Source organism: Gorilla gorilla, chromosome 1 (assembly GCF_029281585.2).
Source record: "Gorilla gorilla gorilla isolate KB3781 chromosome 1, NHGRI_mGorGor1-v2.1_pri, whole genome shotgun sequence".
In the NCBI taxonomy this organism is placed as follows: Eukaryota; Metazoa; Chordata; class Mammalia; order Primates; family Hominidae; genus Gorilla; species Gorilla gorilla.
In genome coordinates, this window is record NC_073224.2 from 131,065,863 (window position 1) to 131,086,445 (window position 20,583).

Genomic DNA, 20,583 nt, shown 5'->3' on the forward strand with positions numbered 1-20,583 from the left:
ACCAGGCTGATGTGCAGTGGCATGTATGTGGCACTGCAGCTTCAAATTCAACAGTTAATTTTTCATTTTGGATATTGTGCTTTTCATTTTCAAATTCGTATAATTTTTTTGTAAGATTTTTCCATCTGTTCATTCATTATGATTATATTTTTCTTTAGGTCCTTCAACATACTGAGAGTAGCTGCTTGTTTGCTAGTGTAGTCCTTGTTTGGTAATTTGGACTTGTGCTTGCTTATATCAGGCTCAGTTTCTAATGATTGCTTTTTCTCCTAACTGGGAGTCACTTTTTGTTTTTTTTTAACTATATCTAATTATGTTGTAAATGTAATCTGCACATTTCAGCTTCACTCTTGAGGCTCTGAATTCTGTTCTCTTCCTACATAAAAAGTTTGATTTTTATACAGACAGTTATTTAACTTAGGTAGCCTCATAATGCAAACTCTTTCTCCCCTCTTGTGGATACCAGAGATTTGTGCCGAAATCTCTGCTCAGTTCTTTGGCCTTTCATCTGTTTTCTCCAGGCTCCTTGGAGTCTCCCTTGCATCTTCACAGTTTAGGGGATAGCCAGGGATATAGGTACCTAAGTTTATACAGTAGATTTTGGTATGTTTCCTACTGTGACGTCGTCCTTTTTTTGGATCTTCCTCTCATTTTTTAGCTGCTCTGGTAGTACCAAACTTTTTTTTTGAGACAGGGTCTCATTCTGTTGCCCAGGCTGGAGTGCAGTGGTGTGAACACAGCTCACTGTAGCCTTACCTCCTGGGCTCAAGTGATTTGCCTGCTTCAGACTCCTGTGTGGCTGGGACTACAGGCGTGTGCCACCCCGCTAGGCTAATTTTTAAATTTTTTGTAGAGACCAGGTCTCCCTTTGTTGCCCAGGCTGGTCTCGAATTTCTGGGCTCAAATAATCCTCTTGCCTTGGCCTCTCAAAGTGCTAGGATTACAAGTATGAGCCACTTTGCTCAGTCAGTACCAGACTTTTCAAGCCACAGCCTTCTGTTTGAGTTCTAGCTCACACTGTGTGAACTGGGGAGTGCCCTCAGCTGGAAAGCCTTATGCCGTTGAATATGACCCCTTAAATTTCTGGGGTTTTTTTTTTTTTTTGAGATGGAATCTCACTCTGTCACCCAGGCTGGAATGCAGTGGTGCGATCTTGGCTCACTGCAACCTCTGCTTCCCAGGTTCAAGCGATTCTCCTGCCTCAGCCTCCCGAGCAGCTGGGACTACAGGCATGCACCACTGTGCCCAGCTAATTTTTGTATTGTTAGAAATGGGGTTTCACCATGTTGGCCAGGCTGGTCTCGAGCTCCTGACCTCGTGATCCACCCGCCTTGGCCTCCCAAAGTGCTGGGATTACAGGCTTGAGCCAACGCACCTGGCAAATTTCTCTTTTTTTAAGGATTGACTTCCCTCTAGTTGTGCCAGCTTTTCAAATGCATTCAAAATAGTCATTTTTTGAGGCCAGGCGTGGTGCCTCACGCCTGTAATCCCAGCACTTTGGGAGGCCGAGGCAGGCGGATCACCTGAGGTCAGGAGTTGGAGACCAGCCTGGCCAACATGGTGAAATCCTGTCTCTACTGAAAATACAAAAAAAAATCGGCTGGATGTGGTGGCACATGCCTGTAATCCCAGCTACTTGGGAGGCTGAGGTAGGAGAATCACTTGAAACTGGGAGGCAGGGGTTGCAGTGAGCCGAGATCATGCCACTGCACTCCAGCCTGGGCGACAGAGCAAGACTCTGTCTCAGTCAATCAATAAACAAACAAATAAATAAAATCACCTTTTTTTGGTATTTTATGTAAGATTTATTGTTGTTATATGCAGAAAGGTTAGCCAGATATAAGTTACTCTATCACTATCAGAAGTTGAACCTGTTGTTATTTTTTGATTTGCTATTCAGACCATGCTGCTTGATATTTCTTTGCGTTTGTACATTCTTCACTTACCTGGAATATTAATCCCTTCACCATCTCCTGCCTTTACCTGGTACACTTCTGATTGTCTTCTGAGAGTCAGTTGTTATGTCTTTTTTTTGTTAACTTTCCACCCCTTTTGTACAATTGGTTTCATACTTTTTTGAGGCCTTGCTGAACTCTGAATATTTCATATAATTTATTAGGTGACCCTCTTTTTGAAGGCAGGGATTTTGTTTTATTGGACACAATTTGCTACTACAACAGTGGCTGAAAGAATGACTGAAGGTTCATTATTTTTTTCTTTCCAGACTTGGAAACACTTTTTCTATAAATTGCTTCAGGCAATAAAGCTTTTGATTCTTAGACAAGTTAGGTAGACTCTTTGCTATCCCTTACCCTCACTGAAAAATTCTTGTTAAAAAGCTTTGAGTTGGGACCAGGTGCAGTGGCTCATACTTGTAATCCAAGCACTTTGGGAGGCTGAGGCAGGAGAATTGCTTGAAGCCAGGAATTTGAGATCAGTCTGAGCAACAAAGTGAGACCCGGTCTCTACAAAACAATTTTAAAAATTGGCCGGGTGCTGTGGCACACAGTTGTAGTCCTAGCTGCTTGGGAGGCTGAGGCAGGAGGATTGCTTGGGCCAAAGTTTGAGGCTGTAGTGAGCTGTGATCATGCCACTGTACTCCAGCTTGGGTGACAGAGCAGAAGACTCTGTCTCTAAAAAAAAAAAGAAAAGGAAAAAAGCTTTAAGTCTCTAGTTATTTTGTAATGTTTTAGAAATGTTCATTTTCTCCTACCCTTTCAGCCCCATTTTTTATTAGACTTTTCTCATATTTAAAAAGAAAATATTTGATTTAATCTTTCTACAATGTATATGTATTTTAAAATGTAACATACCCCATAAATATATACTATTATTTGTTAATGAAAATTTTTTTAATAAAGAAAAAACAGGATGTAAGGTAAACAAAACATTTTGGATATAAGACTTGATTTAATATTAGGTAACATTTGATATCTTCCATAAAAATTGGATTGTTGTTTACAATTAATATTGGGAATATAAATTCATTCTCTGAGTGTTAAATTGTGATTACTTGTGACTGAACTTCAGTTATGGCTTCAATGTGATAAGAAGCCTAGTAAATTATTTGAATAATTTTCCTAAAGCGAAAGTACTTATATAGTAACTTCTAAATATATTTGACATCAGACATTGGAAAAATTAATGCTTCATTTCTTTCCACAGGTTTCGTTATATTATCCTGAAGCAGAAGTTTTTAGAAGCTTTATGTGTTAACAATGCAATGTCAGCAGAAGATGAGCCCCAGCATGTAAGATTTTTATTCCTGAAGGTTTGCGCCCTAGTCTTGTTTTCAGTCATAAGTATTTTAGTCACTAAAACGAAGGATTAGCATCACAAGTTTTCAGAGTTTTTATGAGCTGGGATGGGGCAAGATCTGGTGTTTTCCAGGTGTAGTATTTTCATTCTGTAGCGCTTCTAAACTTGTTCCATGGTTTAAGCCAAGATATATAAATAGCTGGCTAGTTGAAGAGTGTGTGCATCTCTCTTGTTTAAGGTAAGTCAGCAATAGATAAAGTTTGACTTGATGACTCTTCATCATTTCTTCTTTTTTTTAAATCCCAGAAGTGGGTTGGTTATATTTATGTCCTTTTTCTCTGTCTTTTCTGTATTTTCTTTGATCCAGAGATAGTTTTTTTTTTTTTGCTGAAATGTTTGTCTTCATGACTCTTTAAATTTAATGAAATTAAATTCATTTTGATTAGTAAAGTGACTTTTAAAGATTCAGTGTAATACTAAAACCGAGAAAACTTGTATTAAGTTCTGGTGATTGTTAACTGAAGTAAAGTGTCTTAGTCCATTTGACCTGCTATAACAAAATATCATAAACTAGGGGGCTAGTAAACAATAGAAGTTTACTTCTTACAGTTCTGGTAGCTGGAAAGTCCAAGATCAAGGTACTAGCAGATTCATCGCCTGGTGAGGGCCTGTGCTCTGGTTCATGGATGGTGCCTTCTGGCTGTGTTTTCAGCTGGTTAAAGAGGCTAGCTAGCTCTCTGGGGTCTCTTATATGGGCACTAATCTAATTCATGAGGGCTGAGCATTTATGACCTAGTCACCTCCCAAAGGCCCTACTTTTCCAATACCATTACCTTGTGGGGTTAGGATTTCAACATAGGAATTTTAGGGAGGCACAAGCATTCAGACTGAGGCAAAAACCAAAGGATTTTACAGTGGGGACTTTCAGATACAGAAATAATTGCCAGATAATGATGTTCAAAAGTGAAAAGAACACTGGAACATGAGTTAGGAGACCTATTTTTTATTCTGTCTTTGCCACTAATCAACTGAATTACCTTGGTAAATGTGTACCCTGACTTTTCCCATATGTAAGATATGGAGGGCTAGACTAGGTGAGTGCTGAAGTTCCTTACATCATTAAAAGCTTATGATTCAAAGACAATATTCACTATACAAATTATTATAATTTGTCTCTCAGCTAAGCTTCCATTTTGGTCTGTCTGGATTGTTTTGTAGTAAGTCAACTTTAGGCGTTCCCTTTCTGTTTTTTTTTTTTTTTTTTTTTTTTTTTTGAGATGGAGTCTCACACTGTCACCCAGGCTGGAGTGCAGTGGTGCGATCTCAGCTCACTGTAACCTCTGCCTCCCGGGTTCAAGCAATTCTCCTGCCTCAGCCTCTCAAGTAGCTGGGATTACAGGCGCCCGCCACTGTGCCTGGCTAATTTTTTGTATTTTTATTAGAGACGGGGTTTCACTGTGTTGGCCAGGCTGGTCTCGAACTCCTGACCTCATGATCTGCCCACCTTGGCCTACCAAAGTGCTGGGATTACAGGTGTGAACCACCGCGCTCTGCTCCCTTTTCTTGACTTTCTATCCCCACACAATTTTGCTCTAAGGTAAGTTTGGACTAACAGAGTGGCTCTTTTGCCTTTTGGGTAAGCTGGAATAATAGCAAGGTTTATAAACAATTGAACATTGGCATGCTTCAATTTTCATTTCTAGAAAAATTATTCTTACCGTTAAAAAATTATATATTTGAGAGCTGGGCACAGTGTGGCACACCTGTGGTCCCAGCTACTTTAGAGTCTGGGGATCACTTGAGCCCAGGAGTTCAAGGCTGTAGTGCACTATATTTGTGTGTATGAATAACCCCTGCACTCCAGCGTGGGCAGCAGAGTGAGATCCTGTCTTATGCCTGAATTATAATAGAACAGTGTTTTTATAGATAAAAGTTTAATGTACTAATTAACCAAGTTTTTTATTATTTTTATTTTAGTTGTGAAAACATTATGTTCCTATCTTGAAAGCTGTTGCATATCCTACAAATTATATGAGTATTCTGTGGCAATATAATTTATTCTTTGTACTCTTGTCGTTTTCATATTTCACAGCATGTTTTTTATAGTGATTATTTGATCATTTATGTTTTTCTTACAGCTGGAATTTACCATGCAAGAAGCTGTGCAATGTTTACATGCTCTAGAAGAATACTGTCCTTCTAAAGATGACTATAGTAAGCTCTGTTTGCTTTTGACTTTGCCTCGTCTGACCAATCATGCTGAGTTTAAGGACTGGAATCCCAGCACTGCACGAGTTCACTGTTTTGAAGAGGCTTGTGTCATGGTTGCAGAATTCATCCCTGCTGATAGGAAGCTAAGTGAAGCTGGTTTTAAGGCTAGTAACAATCGTTTATTTCAGCTTGTAATGAAAGGCCTGCTTTATGAATGCTGTGTAGAATTTTGTCAGAGTAAAGCAACTGGAGAAGAAATTACAGAAAGCGAAGTGCTTCTTGGCATCGACCTCTTATGTGGTAATGGTTGTGACGATTTGGATCTGAGTTTACTGTCATGGCTTCAGAATCTTCCATCTTCTGTCTTCTCTTGTGCTTTTGAACAGAAAATGCTTAATATTCATGTTGACAAACTTCTGAAACCTACAAAAGCTGCATATGCTGATCTTTTGACTCCTCTTATCAGCAAACTCTCTCCCTATCCATCATCCCCAATGAGAAGACCTCAATCAGCTGATGCCTATATGACCCGTTCTCTGAATCCTGCTTTAGATGGCCTCACCTGTGGACTAACCAGTCATGATAAGAGAATTTCAGACCTTGGAAACAAAACTTCTCCAATGTCACACTCCTTTGCTAACTTCCATTATCCAGGGGTACAAAACCTCAGTAGAAGTCTCATGCTTGAGAATACGGAGTGTCACAGTATTTACGAAGAATCCCCTGAGCGGTAAGCATTTGGTTATAAAAATTAGGAAATCTTAGGCCGGGTGCAGTGGCTTATGCCTGTAATCCCAGCACTTTGGGAGGCCGAGGTGGGTGGATCACAACGTCAGGAGATGGAGACCATCCTGGCTAACACGGTGAAACCCTGTCTCTACTAAAAATACAAAAAATTAGCTGGGCGTGGTGGCAGGTGCCTGTAGTACCAGCTATTCAGGAGGCTGAGGCAGGAGAATAGCGTGAACCCGGGAGGGGGAGCTTGCCGTGAGCTGAGATCACGCCATTGCACTCTGGCCTGGGCCACAGAGTGAGACTCCGACTCAAAAAAAAAAAAAAAAAAAGGGAAATCTTCAGAAGTTTGAGATAATCTAATTATAGTGTGTATATGTTTTCTTTTCTTTGAGACAGGTGTGGCTCTGTCACCCAGGCTGGAGTGCAGTGGCACAATCTCCCAGGTTAAAATCAGCCTCCTGAGTAGCTGGGACTACCGGCACACACCACCATACTCAGCTAATTTTTGTATATTTGATAGAGATGGGGTTTCACAGTGTTGCCCAGGTCTCAAACTCCTGGACTCAAGTGAAGCAATCATCCTGCCTTGGCCTCCCAAAGTCCTGGGATTACAGGTGTGAACCACCATGCCCAGGACTGTGTATGTTTTCTTAATGTTCAGGTCCTTTTAGTTGAATGTTAGTCGTTAATACTTTAGTAAAGGTTTAAAATTTTTGATAATTAAAATTATATGAGAAAAATCTTTATATCTTATTCTTTTGCTGGTTATAGATATAATACATGTGCTGTGAAGAAAATTTGGAAAATGTAGAAGAGTAATAGTATGAGAATTAAAATCCCATACAATCTCATACTTAGATGGACCAGTCTTTTTTTCTATGAGTGCGTTTTTTTTTTTGAGATGGAGTTTTGCTTTTGTCACTCAGGCTGGAGTGCAGTGGCACGGTCTCGGCTCACTGCAACTCCATCTCCCAGGTTCAAGCAATTCTCCTGCCTCAGCCTCCTGAGTAGCTGGGATTGCAAACACCCGCCACCACGCCCAACTAATTTTTGTATTTTTAGTAGAGATGAGGTTTTACCACGTTGGCCAGGCTGGTCATGAACTCCTGATCTCAGCTGATCCACCCGCCTCGGCCTCCCAAAGTGCTAGGATTACAGTCATGAGCCATTGCACCTGGCTATATGAATACATTTTTAAAAACTGGGAATGTATTACATAGATTTTCATGTAATCTGCTTTTTCCACTTGAAAGACCATGACTATTTTCCATATTCTTAAACATTTCTTGATATCAATGATTAATCATAAATATATGCAGTATTTCATTGTATGACTATATCACAAATTTAACTCCTTATTGTAGGATACCAGGTTGTTTCTACTTTTTTTCTCCTGTACATAGTAGTGTAGTGAACAACTAGAACTTAAAACTCTAATTATTTCCACTTACTTTACTTTAGTGATTCTTATACATATGAAGGAAATAAGTGTTAAAGCCACCATTCAGTTTTTCCTTCAAACCTGGCATGGAATAATAAACTCCTGATCAACAGTTATTTATTTCAGGGTTAGGAAACTTTCTGCCTCATTTTTCCAGAAAACCCATGAGGATGTATAGATGGTTTTCTGTAACTTAGAGTTGGCGCAATGAAATATTAGTGTTGACTTCAATAAATTTATTTCATGAAAGAGATAAAAATGAAACCTTTTCACATTACATAGGATAGTTGGAGCCATTCTTTGCAGAGGAAGGAGCAGTGGGCTCAGAATTTCTGTTTCTTTTCTTTTTATTTTCTTTTTATTTTTTTGAGATGGAGTCCCGCTCTGTCACCAGGCTGGAGTGCAGTGGCACAATCCCGGCTCACTGCAGCCTCTGCCTTCCAGGTTCAAGCGATTCTCCTGCCTCAGCCTCCCGAGTAGCTGGGATTACAGGCGTGCGCCACTACACCCAGCTAATTTTTGTACTTTAATAGAGATGGGGTTTCATCATGTTGGCCAGGATGGTCTTGATCTCCTGACCTTGTGATCTGCCTGCCTCAGCCTCCCAAAGTGCTGGGATTACAGGCGTGAGCCACCGTGCCCGGCCCAGAATTTCTGTTTCTAATTAGAGCAGGTGAACTGGGTGTGGTGGCTCAGGCCTGTAATCCCAGCACTTTGGGAGGCCGAGGTGGGTGAATCACTTGAGGTCAGGAGTTCAAGACTAGCCTGTCCAACATGGTGAAACCCTGTCTCTACTAAAAATACAAAAATTAGTTGGGTGTGGTGGCACCGGCCTGTAGTCCCAGCTACTCAGGAGGCTGACGCAGGAGAATCGCTTGAACCTGGGAAGTGGAGGTTGCAGTGAGCCTAGATCGCACCACTGCACTCCAGCCTGGGCAACAGAGTGAGATTCCGTCTCAAAAAATAATAATAATTAGAGCAAGTGGAGATCCTTAGTTAAAGCATAAGAAATACAGGATGAGGCCTGGCGCGATGGCTCAAGCCTGTAATCCCAACACTATGGGAAGCCGAGGTGGGTGGATCACCTGAGGTCAGAAGTTTGAGACCAGCCTGGCCAACATGGTGAAACCCTATCTCTACTAAAAATACAAAAAAAATTAGCTGGTGCATGCCTATAATCCCAGCTACTTGGGAGGCCGAGGCAGGAGAATCACTTGAGCCTGGGAGGCAGAGGTTGTAGTGAGCAGAGATTACACCATTGCACTCCAGCCTAGGCGACAGAGTAAGACTCCATCTCACTCCAAAAAAAAAAGAAGTATAGGACAAATGTATAGGGAAGTCTTTTCTGTTAAGTTGCTCTGAGATTATAGAGGAGAGGGTTGTGATATTTTCTTTCATGTTCTTTAGAGAGGAGAATCTAACTTCAATCAGTTAAGTGAGGGACTTCCTAAAGGGTAGGTTAACTTTTTTTTTTCTTTTTTTTGAGATGGAGTCTCGCTCTGTTGCGCAGGCTAGAGTGCAGTGGCGCGATCTCGGCTCACTGCAACCTCTGCCTCCTGGGTTCAAGCGATTCTCCTGCCTCAGCCTCTCAAGTACCTGGGATTACAGGCGCCCGCCACTGTGCCTGGCTAATTTTTGTATTTTAATAGAGCCGGGGTTTCACCATCTTGGCCAGGCTGGTCTCGAACTCCTGACCTCATGATCTGCCTACCTCGGCCTCCCAAAGTGCTGGGATTACAGGCATGAGCCACTGCACCCGGCCTGAGCATAGTGTTTAAAGTCAGACATAGGTCTGAACAATAGCTTTGCCATTTACTGGCTGTGTGACCTTGGGAAAGTTTTTTAATCTCTCTGAGCCTCAGTTATCTTCTCTATATAATAAAGCGTTGACTTGCAAAATGAGATAAAGCTTCTAGTAGAGTGGCAAGCATGTGATTGGTACTCAGTGAATATAAATTTCTTCCTTTCAGAGCTCATGGCTTTGGTAAGGACAGTGTGTCAAAAAGGACTACTAATGAAATGCCGTGAGAGAGTTACTGTCCTGTGGATAAAGTATAAAAATTTACTTTGGAACAAATGTACCTATTTTTAAATATATTTTAGATGTAATTTTAAAAATATTGGGACTGGTATGGTGATTCACACCTGTAATCCCAGCACTTTGGGAGGCTGAGGTGGGAGGATTGCTTGAGGCTAGGAGTTTGAGACCAGCTTTGGGCAATAGAGTGAGACCCTGTCACTATTTATTGTTTTTTTAAATGTATATATATAGAAGCTCAACTAGACCAATTATGCTAAGTATGCAACATGAAGAGTACTACTTGAAATACTTGAAGTCAGTATCTTTTTTTTTTTTTTTTTTTTGAGTATACATTTAAAATGTATTTCAGGCTGGGCACGGTGGATCACTGGAACCCAGGAGTTCAGGACCATCCTGGACAACGTGTTGAAAACTTGTCTCTACAGAAAAATACAAAAATATTAGCCAAGCATGGTGGCGTGTGCCTGTAGTCACAGCTACTTGGGAGGCTGAGGTGGGAGGATCAATTGAGCCCAGGAGGTTGAGGCTGCAGTGAGCTTTGATTGCACCACTGTACTCCAGCCTGGGTGACAGCAAGATATCCTATCTCAAAAAAAATTTTTTTTTTTTCAGTGATTACTATGTGCTAACACCATGCTACAATATGATTGAACTACTATGGTGAACAAGAAGATAAAACATGAAAGAAAGGGAGTGTGTAATATTTTAAAAGGGTATCTTTCCACTTGAACAGAGACACTTAAAATGGAGAAAAATCATTTGAAATATGTAAGCTTGAAATGCATGTATTTCAGGCATGGACTAGCACTGGAATTGGAGTCTGATGACCTGAGTTCAAGTTCAAGCTCTATTTTCTAGCTATGCAATCTTAGGAAAATGACTTGTTTTTTGAGTCTGTTACCTCTTTGTGAAATGGGTCTTATAACCTGTTTCACAGGTTATTGTGCAAGTTAAATGAGATAATGCGTGTGGAAGTTCTGTATACGTTGCAAAATTAAATGAAATGTTTCTTTTTGAAGGTTATTTTATTCTTTATACAGTTAATAGCTCTTACAAATTCTTCTTTGTGGACATAAAAGGGGACTTCTTGTGGCCATTAGTAATTCATAGCACAGTCTGGTAGCCAAAAAACTCCTCCTCAGTCTTTTTTTTTTGAAACGGAGTCTAGCTCTTATTACCCAGGCTGGACTGCAATGGCGCGATCTCAGCTCACCGCAACCTCCGCCTCCCAGGTTCAAGTGATTCTCCTGCTTCAGCCTCTCGAGTAGCTGGGATTACAGGCATGCTCCACCATGCCGGCTAATTTTGTATTTTTAGTAGAGACGGGGTTTTTCCATGTTGGTCAGGTTCGTCTCATACTCCCGACCTCAGGTGATCCGCCACCCTCGGCCTCCCAAAGTGCTGGGATTACAGATGTGAGCCACTGTGCCCAGCCCAAAGAAAGTCTTCTAATAAAATCTCAAAAATTCTTAAAATTCTATAGAAACATATGGAGGAAATAATGTTTAGATAACAAAACTGTAAGTTTGTATTTTATAAAGATAATTTAGGCATTGTATTATCCAACCTATTATTTGTATTCATCAGCCTATTTTAAGCTGAGCCACAGAGAATATAAGTGACTGTCCCAAGGCCACACAACTGATTTTATTTTTTATTTATTTTTATTTTTATTTTTTTGAGGTGGAGTCTCACTCTGTCACCAGGCTGGAGTGCAGTGGCGTGATCTCGGCTCGCTGTAACCTCTGCCTCCCTGGTTCAAGCGATTCTCTTGTCTCAGCCTCCCAAGTAGCTGGGACTACAGGCGCGTACCACGCCCAGCTAATTTTTGTGTTTTTAGTAGAGACGGGTTTTCACCATGTTGGCCAGATGGTCTCGATCTCCTGACCTCGTGATCTGCCTGCCTCGGCCTCCTAAAGTGCTGGGATTACAGGCGTAAGCCACTGTGCCCGGCCCACCCAACTGATTTTAAACTGTAGTCCCTGCTCTCACTCTCCCTGCCTAATAAGCCGGTACTCCTCCATTAAGACCTTCCTATTTTTTAAAACCCTTTTTGTGGTGTTAGAAGAAAGGAAAATAAAAAATCGATTTGTGTACAGTTTATAAACAGGCTAAATATTCTTTTTTTATTTTTTGAGACAAGGTCTCACTTTGTCACCCAGGCTGGAGTGCGGTGGCGTGATCTTGGCTCACTGTAACCTCTACCTCCTGGGATCAGGTGATCCTCCCACTTCAGCCTCCCAAGTAGCTGGGGACCACAGGCGCCCCACCACACCCAAGTAATTTTTTATTTTATTTTATTTTTTAGAAACTAGGCTTCGCCATGTTACCCAGGTTGGTCTTGAACTTCTTAGCTCAAGCGAGCTGCCTGCCTTGGCCTCCCAAAGTGCTGGGATTACAGGAGTGAGCCACCGTGCCTGGGCTATTCATTTTTTAAAATTAAAATTTCTTGGCTGAGCATGGTGGCTCATGCCTGTAATCCCAGCACTTTGGGAGACTGGGGAGTGTGGATCGCTTGAGGTCAGGAGTTTGAGACCAGCCTGGCTAACATGGTGAAACTCCATCTCTACTAAAAATACAAAAAATTAGGCGGGTGTGGTGGCAGGCACTTGTAATCCCAACTGCTCTGGAGGCTGAGGCAGGAGAATTGTTTGAACCTGGGAGGTAGAGGTTGCAGTGAGCGGAGATTGCGTCACTGCAGTCGGGGCTACAGAGAGAGACTCCATCTCAAAAATAATAATAATAAAATAAAATTTCTCTAAAATATATTTTCCTTTACTCCCCCCTCTGCCTTTTTGTCTTTTTGCACATTTCTGGAAGAAGTGATACACCTGTTGATGCACAGAGGCCTATCGGCAGTGAAATCTTGGGCCAGAGTTCAGTTTCAGAAAAAGAGCCTGCAAATGGAGCACAGAATCCAGGACCAGCTAAACAAGAAAAAAATGAGGTAATATTTACGAAACCTCGTGTTTTTCAGAGTTATTCTCTTTGTAAGAAGTAATAGAATTTACTTAGAATGTAAAAAGAATTTTCTGATATTTGGGAGTAGGAAATAATATACATAGATTTTCTTATTATTAGCTTATTTTCTCTCCTCTCTTCAACGAATATGTGGCTATTTAGTTGCCATTGGGTATTCTGGAGCAATTTTAACAGGTGAATTTACTAGCAATCTAAAATATTACTGGTGACATTGCATGTTTTACATGCTTTGCGACTCAAGTAATTGCGCTTACATTAAACATGGCTAGTTTACGTTTGTTTTTTTTTTTTGAGACGGAGTCTTGTTCTGTCACCCAGGCTGGAGTGCAGCGGTGCGATCTCGGCTCACTGCAAGCTCCGCCTCCTGGGTTTGTGCCACTCTCCTGCCTCAGCCTCCCGAGTAGCTGGGACCACAGGCGCCCGCCACCACACCTGGCTGATTTTTTTGTATTTTTAGTAGAGACAGGGTTTCACCGTGTTAGCCAGGATGGTCTCGATCTCCTGACCTCGTGATCCGCCCACCTCGGCCTTCCAGAGTGCTGGGATTACGGGCTTGAGCCACCGCACCCGGCCGGCTAGTTTACATTTTTAAGAGATATGGTCTATATTTTACTAATTAGATTTAAGAATAAGAAATTAGACATTTTAAATATAGAATAAAACTTTTATCCAAATCCACGGTTCTAGATTATTTTTCTTTGGTGTTTTTGTGAGGAAATAGTATTGTGAAATAGGGTATAAGTTTTATATAGGCTGGATATGGTGGCTCATGCCTGTAGTCCTAGCACTTTGGGAGGCCGAGACAGGTGGATCACCTGAGCTCAGGAGTTCAAGACCAGCCTAGGCAACATGGTGAAACCCCATCTCTACTAAAAATACAAAAAATCAGCCAGGCGTGGTGTCACAGCTACCTGTAGTCCCAGCTACTTGGGAGGCTGAGGCAGGAGAATCGCTTGGACCTGGGAGGCGGAGGTTGCAGTGAGCCAACATTGTACCACTGCACCCCAGCCTGGGCGACAGAGTGAGACTCTGTCTCAAACAAACAAACAGGTTTATACAGCATGCCACTTCGAAGGGGTTAAGTGGTTTTAATAAGTTGAATATGTTTTTTGTTTTCAACTAAATATTAAGAATATATTTCTTTATAGCAATGCAAGAAAAAAATTAAAATTAAAAAAAGAATGAAGCAGAAAAATTACTATTAAAAGTACATGGATATGCACCAAACAACAGAGCTTTAAAATATGATGCAAATATTGAGAGAGCTGAAGGGAGAAATAGTTTTGCAATAATAGTTGGAGACTTCAATACCCTACTTACAATAATGGATGAAACATCCAAGTAGAAGATCAATAAGGATATAGAGGACTTGAACAATACTGTAAACTGACTAGACCTGACAGACATGTATAAAACACTCCACTCAACAATAGCAGAATATGTATCCTTCTGAAGTGTACATGGAACATTTTTTAGTACTATATGTTAGGGCTACTGGGAATTGTGCTGCGATAAACATACACTTGCAGGTGTCTTTTTGATATTATGACTTATTTTCCTTTAGGTGGATACTCAGTGGGATTGCTGGATTGAATGGTAGATCTACTTTTAGTTCTTTGAGAAATCACCATACTGTTTTTTTCCATAGAGACTGTACTAATTTATATTCCCTCCAGCAGTGTGTAAACATTCCCTTTTTACCCCATCCATTCCAACATCTATTGTTTTTTAGTGATGGCCATTCTGGCTGGGGTAAGTTGGTATCTCATTATGTTTATTAAATATTAATGCAGTCCCTCAGTATGGATATTTTTAAAGAAATGCCAGATTTGTATTAGTCTTTATCTACATTCATTTTCTCTGATCATGGCCCCCTTGTAACCATTATAATTCGTATTTTTATTTTGGGTTAGTCAGGGAACCAAGGCAGCCATTCATTTCGGTCAGTCTATTTCCGTGGAATAAAACAAATAAACTGATCCACTTGAGTATTAAGACTCATACTGTTTTTCAAAGAGCAATAGATTAAGTATTTTGTGATTGTTAAATATAGCTAATTGTATATTTTATTCAGCATTTATAAAAGGTACTGTTAAGACATATTCTGTCATAGTTTGCTCAAATATATATATTTTTCTAATGTTTTTAAGCTTCGAGATTCAACAGAACAATTTCAAGAATATTATAGGCAAAGATTACGCTATCAACAGCATTTAGAACAGAAGGAGCAACAGCGGCAGATATACCAACAGATGTTGCTTGAAGGAGGCGTGAATCAGGAGGATGGTCCTGATCAGCAGCAGAATCTTACCGAACAGTTCCTTAATAGGTTGGTCTTCTAATCACTTTTTAAAATATGGAGTTATTTGAAAGCTATTTAAAACATGCAATAACTGCTACTTTCTATGTATAGTTTGACATTTTAAGGCTTTTTAAGCATTTCAAGTAATGTGGAGTTACATATTGCTTTCTAGTCACAGCATTCCGAGGGCTCATCTAGTTTTGTCCTTATTCCCTAAGCAACTAGAGCAGAAGAGTGCAGAGGTTCAGTGCACTGAACAGCTGACAGCCAGGTGGATCCAGCTGTCCCAGGGTAACTGTGGATCTAGGGGAAGTCACTCTAGTTCTTTTTATCTCTTTATCTGCTGCTTTTTTTTTTTTTTGAGGCAAGGCTCTCACTCTGTCACCCGGTCTGGAGTGCAGAGGCACGATCTTGGCTCACTGCATTTTCAACTTCCTGGGCTCAAGTGATCCTCCTGCCTCAGCCTCCTGCGTAGCTGGCGCTACAGCACATACCACCACACCCAGCTAATTTTTGTATTTTTTTGTAGAGATAGGGTTTTGCCTTGTTGCCCAGGCTGGTCTCAAACTCCTGGCCTCAAGCGATCCGTCCACCTTGACCTCCCAAAGTGCAGGGATTATAGGCGTGAGCCACTGTGCTGGCCCTTATCTACTTCTTATTTCTTCTAACCTTCCTACAAGGTTACCATGAGGATAAATAGAGTTAATCTGTGTAAAGTGCTGAGAATAGTACCTGGCACACTGTAAACACTATGTTGTTAGCTGCTATTTTTATTGTTACTAAAGTGCTTAAACCTACAGATTTTTTTTGATTTGCTGTATTAAAATGATTCTTATAAATTCTGCCAAAACAATATGAACTACATTTATTGTTTCCAATTATAGGAGAAATATATACACACATGTTTTTATTTTTTATTATTTTATTTAATTAATTAATTTATTGATTTATTCATTCTTGGGATGGAGTTTTACTCTGTCACCCAGGCTGGAGTACAGTGGCGTGATCTTCGCTCACTGCAACCTCTGCCTCCTGAGTTCAAGCAATTCTCCTGCCTCAGCTTCCCGAGTAGCTGGGATTTATAGGCGTGTGCCACCACACCTGGCTGATTTTGTATTTTTTTATTAGAGATGGGGTTTCATTGTGTTGGCCAGGCTAGTCTTGAACTCCTGGGCTCAAGTGATCCACCCACTCCCAAAGTCCTGGGATTACAGGTGTGAGCCACCACACCCGGTCTTATGTATGTGTGTTTAGAATTCAGTAAAATAATATATATTTAAATAAGCAATGATTGTTGGAAGATTAAGTGAATTAATATATGCAAATGTGCTTACAACAGTTCTGGCACATAGGAAGTATCCTATAAATGTTGGCTATTGTCATGATTACAATTAAGTAACTGTAATGGTGACTGTTAGCTCTTCACTTGATTCAACAATATTGGAAGTAATCTGCTTGACAACTCTGAGTGTTGTGTAAGTCAGTGAGCCTGAAACTGATCCTGTCTTCAAACCTTCACAAAGGGAGTGGTTTTTTTTTGTTTTGTTTTTTGTTTGTTTGTTCTTTTTTGAGTTGGAGTCTCACTCTGTCGCTCAGGCTGGAGTGCAGTAGTGCAATCTGATCACGGCTCGCTGCAGCCTCTACTACCCCGGCTGAAGGGATTCTCCCATCTCAACGTCCCAAAGTGCTGGGATTACAGGTGTGAGCCACCACGCCTGGCCTTTTTTTTTTTTTTTTTTTTTTTTTTTTTGAGACAGAGTCTAGCTCTGTTGCCCAGGCTGAAGTGCAGTGGTGCGATCTCGGCTCACTGCAACCTCCGCCTCCCAGGTTCAAGTGATTCTCCTGCCTCAGCTCCCTGAGTAGCTGGGATTACAGGTACGCACCACTATGCCTGGCTAATTTTTGTATTTTTAGTGGAGGCGGGATTTCACCATGTTGGTCAGGCTGGTCTTGATCTCCTGACCTGGTGATCCCCCTGCCTCAGCCTCCCAAAGTGCTGGGATTACAGGTGTAAGCCACTGCACCTGCCCTTTTTGTTTTTCAAATGGAGATAGAGTCTTGCTCTGTCATCCTAGGCTGGAGTGCAGTGGTGTGATCATAGCTCACTGTAACCTTGAACTCCTGGGCTCAAGTAGTCCTCCTGCCTCAGTCTCCCAAAGCTCTGAGATTACAGGCATGAGTCATCATAGCCGGCTCACACAAGGATTGTTTAAACTGGTGGTCTCAAGAGTCTAAATAGGCCTCTGAACATCCAGTTTGGTTGTCATTTTCTTATCACCTCTGTTGAAGTGGGTGGCTTGTCAGAATTATTCTTATTTGATGAAGTGCCATTTCTGGTTTTTGGATGTTTTCTTCATAGCCATAAAAGTCATGGATGTAATTTGAATTTCTGACCAACTTATTTTGCAGTGAGAGCAGATATCTAGCAGTGAGAAGATGAAATGGCAAAGTTCTGTGACCCTCCTCCCCAATAGTGGTTAGTGATGTACGTCCTCAGAAAAAAAGCTAAACTATTCAGGAAGGTTCATCTTTCCTTTAAAGACAATCATAAATAGAATTTAAATTCTTTTTTTTTTTTTTAATTTGAGACAGGGTCTCGCTCTGTTGCCCAGTCTGGAGTGCAGCAGTGTGGTCATGGCTCACTGCAGCCTCGACCTTCTGCCTCTGGGGCTAAAGTGATCCTCCAGCCACCACAAGCAGCTAATTTTTATATTTTTTGTAGAGATGAAGTTTCACCATGTTGCCTAGACTGATCTTGAACTCCTGAGCTCAGGCAATCCTCCTGCCTCGACCTCCTAAAGTGCTGGGATTACAGGCGAGAACCACCATTCTGGGCCTAGAATTTAAATTCTGTCTTGTAATTTAGGTTTGTTTAGAGTGTATTTATTGTCTTGTTTTTGTTTTTGACATGGAGCTTCCGTGCCCGGCCCATCCTAAATTTTTATATATTAGTTTCCCATAAATTTTCCGTCATTCTCTTAATCTTTTCTTATCTATTCTGTTCTAACCCTTTAATATAATTTTTTTTTTTGGGGACAGAGTCTTGCTCTTGTTGCCTAGGCTGGAGTGCAGTGGCATGATCTCAGCTCACTGAAACCTCTGCCTCCCAGGTTTAAGCGATTCTCCTGCCTCAGCCTCCCAAGTAGCTGGAATTACAGGCACTGCCACTTATGCCCAGCTAATTTTTCGTATTTTTAGTAGAGACAGGCTTTCACCATGTTGGTCAGGCTGGTCTCGAACTCCTGACCTCAGGTGATCCACCTGCCTTGGCCTCCCAAAGTGCTGGGATTACAGGCTCATGCCTGGCCCAATATTTTTGTTTAATTATTTTTTCTAGACTCTAGTTTTGTATATTTGAGCCTGTACTAGGGCTTTAAGATATGTAAAATCAAGGACAAATTGAATGGAGATAGAATCTATAAAAATGTGCTTTTTCCTCTCAATGTTTTATTCTTCCAAATCACTCTTGCAGGTCATTATTTCTAGATTTAAATTTTACTTCTTCCTTTGAGGGGCATAGACAGAAGAGAAATAAGGTGTGTTACACAATTAGATCTTATTGCAAAAACTATAGCATGATAGGAATTTTATTAATAGTACTGTATCATTACTTTATACCTCTTGATCTTTTGTTTTTATTAATACTAATAATTGGCACCATTGATTTAACAATTAATAGGCATATTCAGCCTCTTCCCCATCCCAGCCCATTTTAAGAGAGTTAAAATGCTATATTAGCATTTTTTTTTTGTTTTTTGAAGCGGAGTCTTGCTCTGTTGCCTAGGCTGGAGTGCAGTGGCGTGACCTTGGCTCACTGCAACCTCTTCCTCCCAGGTTCAAGCTATTCACCATCTCAGCCTCCCAGGTAGCGGGGACCACAAGCGTCCACCACCATGCCTGGCTAATTTTTGTATTTTTAGTAAAGACGAGGTTTCACCATGCTGGCCAGGCTGGTCTCAAACTCCCTACCTCAGGTGATCTGCCTGCCTTGGCCTCCCAAAGTGCTAGGATTACAGACATGAGCCACTGTGCCTGGCCTGTATTAGCATTTTAAATGCTTTTTATACTTCGCATTTTTTCCAAATTTATTTGACCTCATATCCTTTTTTATGGGGAGTATAAAAAAGATATATGTACATTTCACAAGAAATGTGTTTCACAGAACACAATTTGAGAAATGCTACTTTATAATTTTTTTTTTTTTTTTACATTTAAGAACATAGTTTTATTTATTTATTTATTTATTTTGAGACGGAGTCTTGCTCTGTCACCGAGGCTGGGGTGCAGTGGCGTCATCTTGGCTCACTGCAAGCTCCGCCTCCCAGGTTCACGCCGTTCTGCTGCCTCAGCCTCCTGAGTAGCCGGGACCACAGGTGTCCACCACCATGCCCGGCTAATTTTTTTTTTTTTCCCCCAAGGCAGAAGAATTTTTCTTAGTACAGAACAAAATGAAAAGTCTCCCATGTCTACTTCTTTCTACACAGACACGGCAACCATCCGATTTCTCAATCTTTTCCCCACCTTTCCCCCCTTTCTATTCCACAAAACCGCCATTGTCATCATGGCCCGTTCTCAATGAGCTGTTGGGTACACCTCCTAGACGGGGTGGTGGCCGGGCAGAGGGGCTCCTCACTTCCCAGTAGGGGCGGCCGGGCAGAGGCGCCCCTCACCTCCCGGACGGGGCGGCTGGCCGGGCGGGGGGCTGACCCCCCACCTCCCTCCCGGACAGGGCGGCTGGCCGGGCGGGGGGCTGACCCCCCCACCTCCCTCCCGGACAGGGCGGCTGGCCTGGCGGGGGTGACCCCCACCTCCCTCTCGGATGGGGTGGTTGCCGGGTGGAGACGCTCCTCACTTCCGAGACGGGGTGGCTGCCGGGCGGAGGGGCTCCTCACTTCTCAGACGGGGCGGCTGCCGGGCGGAGGGGCTCCTCACTTCTCAGACGGGGCGGCGGGGCAGAGACGCTCCTCACTTCCCAGACGGGGCGGTGGGGCAGAGGCGCTCCCCACATCTCAGACGATGGGCGGCCGGGCAGAGACGCTCCTCACTTCCTAGATGGGATGGCGGCCGGGCAGAGACGTTCCTCACTTTCCAGACTGGGCAGCCAGGCAGAGGGGCTCCTCACATCCCAGACGATGGGCGGCCAGGCAGAGACGCTCCTCACTTCCCAGACGGGGTGATGGGGTGGCGGCCGGGCAGAGGCTGCAATCTCGGCACTTTGGGAGGCCAAGGCAGGCGGCTGGGAGGTGGAGGTTGTAGCGAGCTGAGATCACGCCACTGCACTCCAGCCTGGGCACCATTGAGCACTGAGTGAACGAGACTCCGTCTGCAATCCCAGCACCTCGGGAGGCTGAGGCTGGCAGATCGCTCGCGGTTAGGCGCTGGAGACCAGCCCGGCCAACACAGCGAAACCCCGCCTCCACCAAAAAAATACGAAAACCAGTCAGGCGTGGCGGCGCGCGCACAGGCACTTGGCAGGCTGAGGCAGGAGAATCAGGCAGGGAGGTTGCAGCGAGCTGAGATGGCAGCAGTACAGTCCAGCTTCGGCTCGGCATCAGAGGGAGACCGTGGAAAGAGAGGGAGAGGGAGACTGTGGAGAGGGAGAGGGCTATAATT

At 42.4% G+C, this 20,583-nt stretch overlaps 1 protein-coding gene across 12 annotated transcripts in view; it reads left to right on the forward strand.

The window, feature by feature from the left end:
- Nucleotides 1-20,583, forward strand: part of WDR47 (WD repeat domain 47) — a 75,108-nt gene that overhangs the window by 27,329 nt on the left and 27,196 nt on the right. For 4 of the 12 annotated variants that reach the window (XM_031016561.3, XM_055353673.1, XM_055353658.2 and 1 more), the window contains 4 exons: nt 3,166-3,250; nt 5,397-6,199; nt 12,510-12,633; nt 14,819-14,997. In XM_031016561.3, coding sequence (XP_030872421.1) covers nt 3,166-3,250; nt 5,397-6,199; nt 12,510-12,633; nt 14,819-14,997 — 1,191 coding nt within the window. Of the gene's footprint in view, nt 1-3,165; nt 3,272-5,396; nt 6,200-12,506; nt 12,634-14,818; nt 14,998-20,583 lie in introns of all 12 variants that reach the window. The other 8 variants (XM_031016559.3, XM_055353644.1, XM_055353641.2 and 5 more) reach the window with 3 other exon arrangements.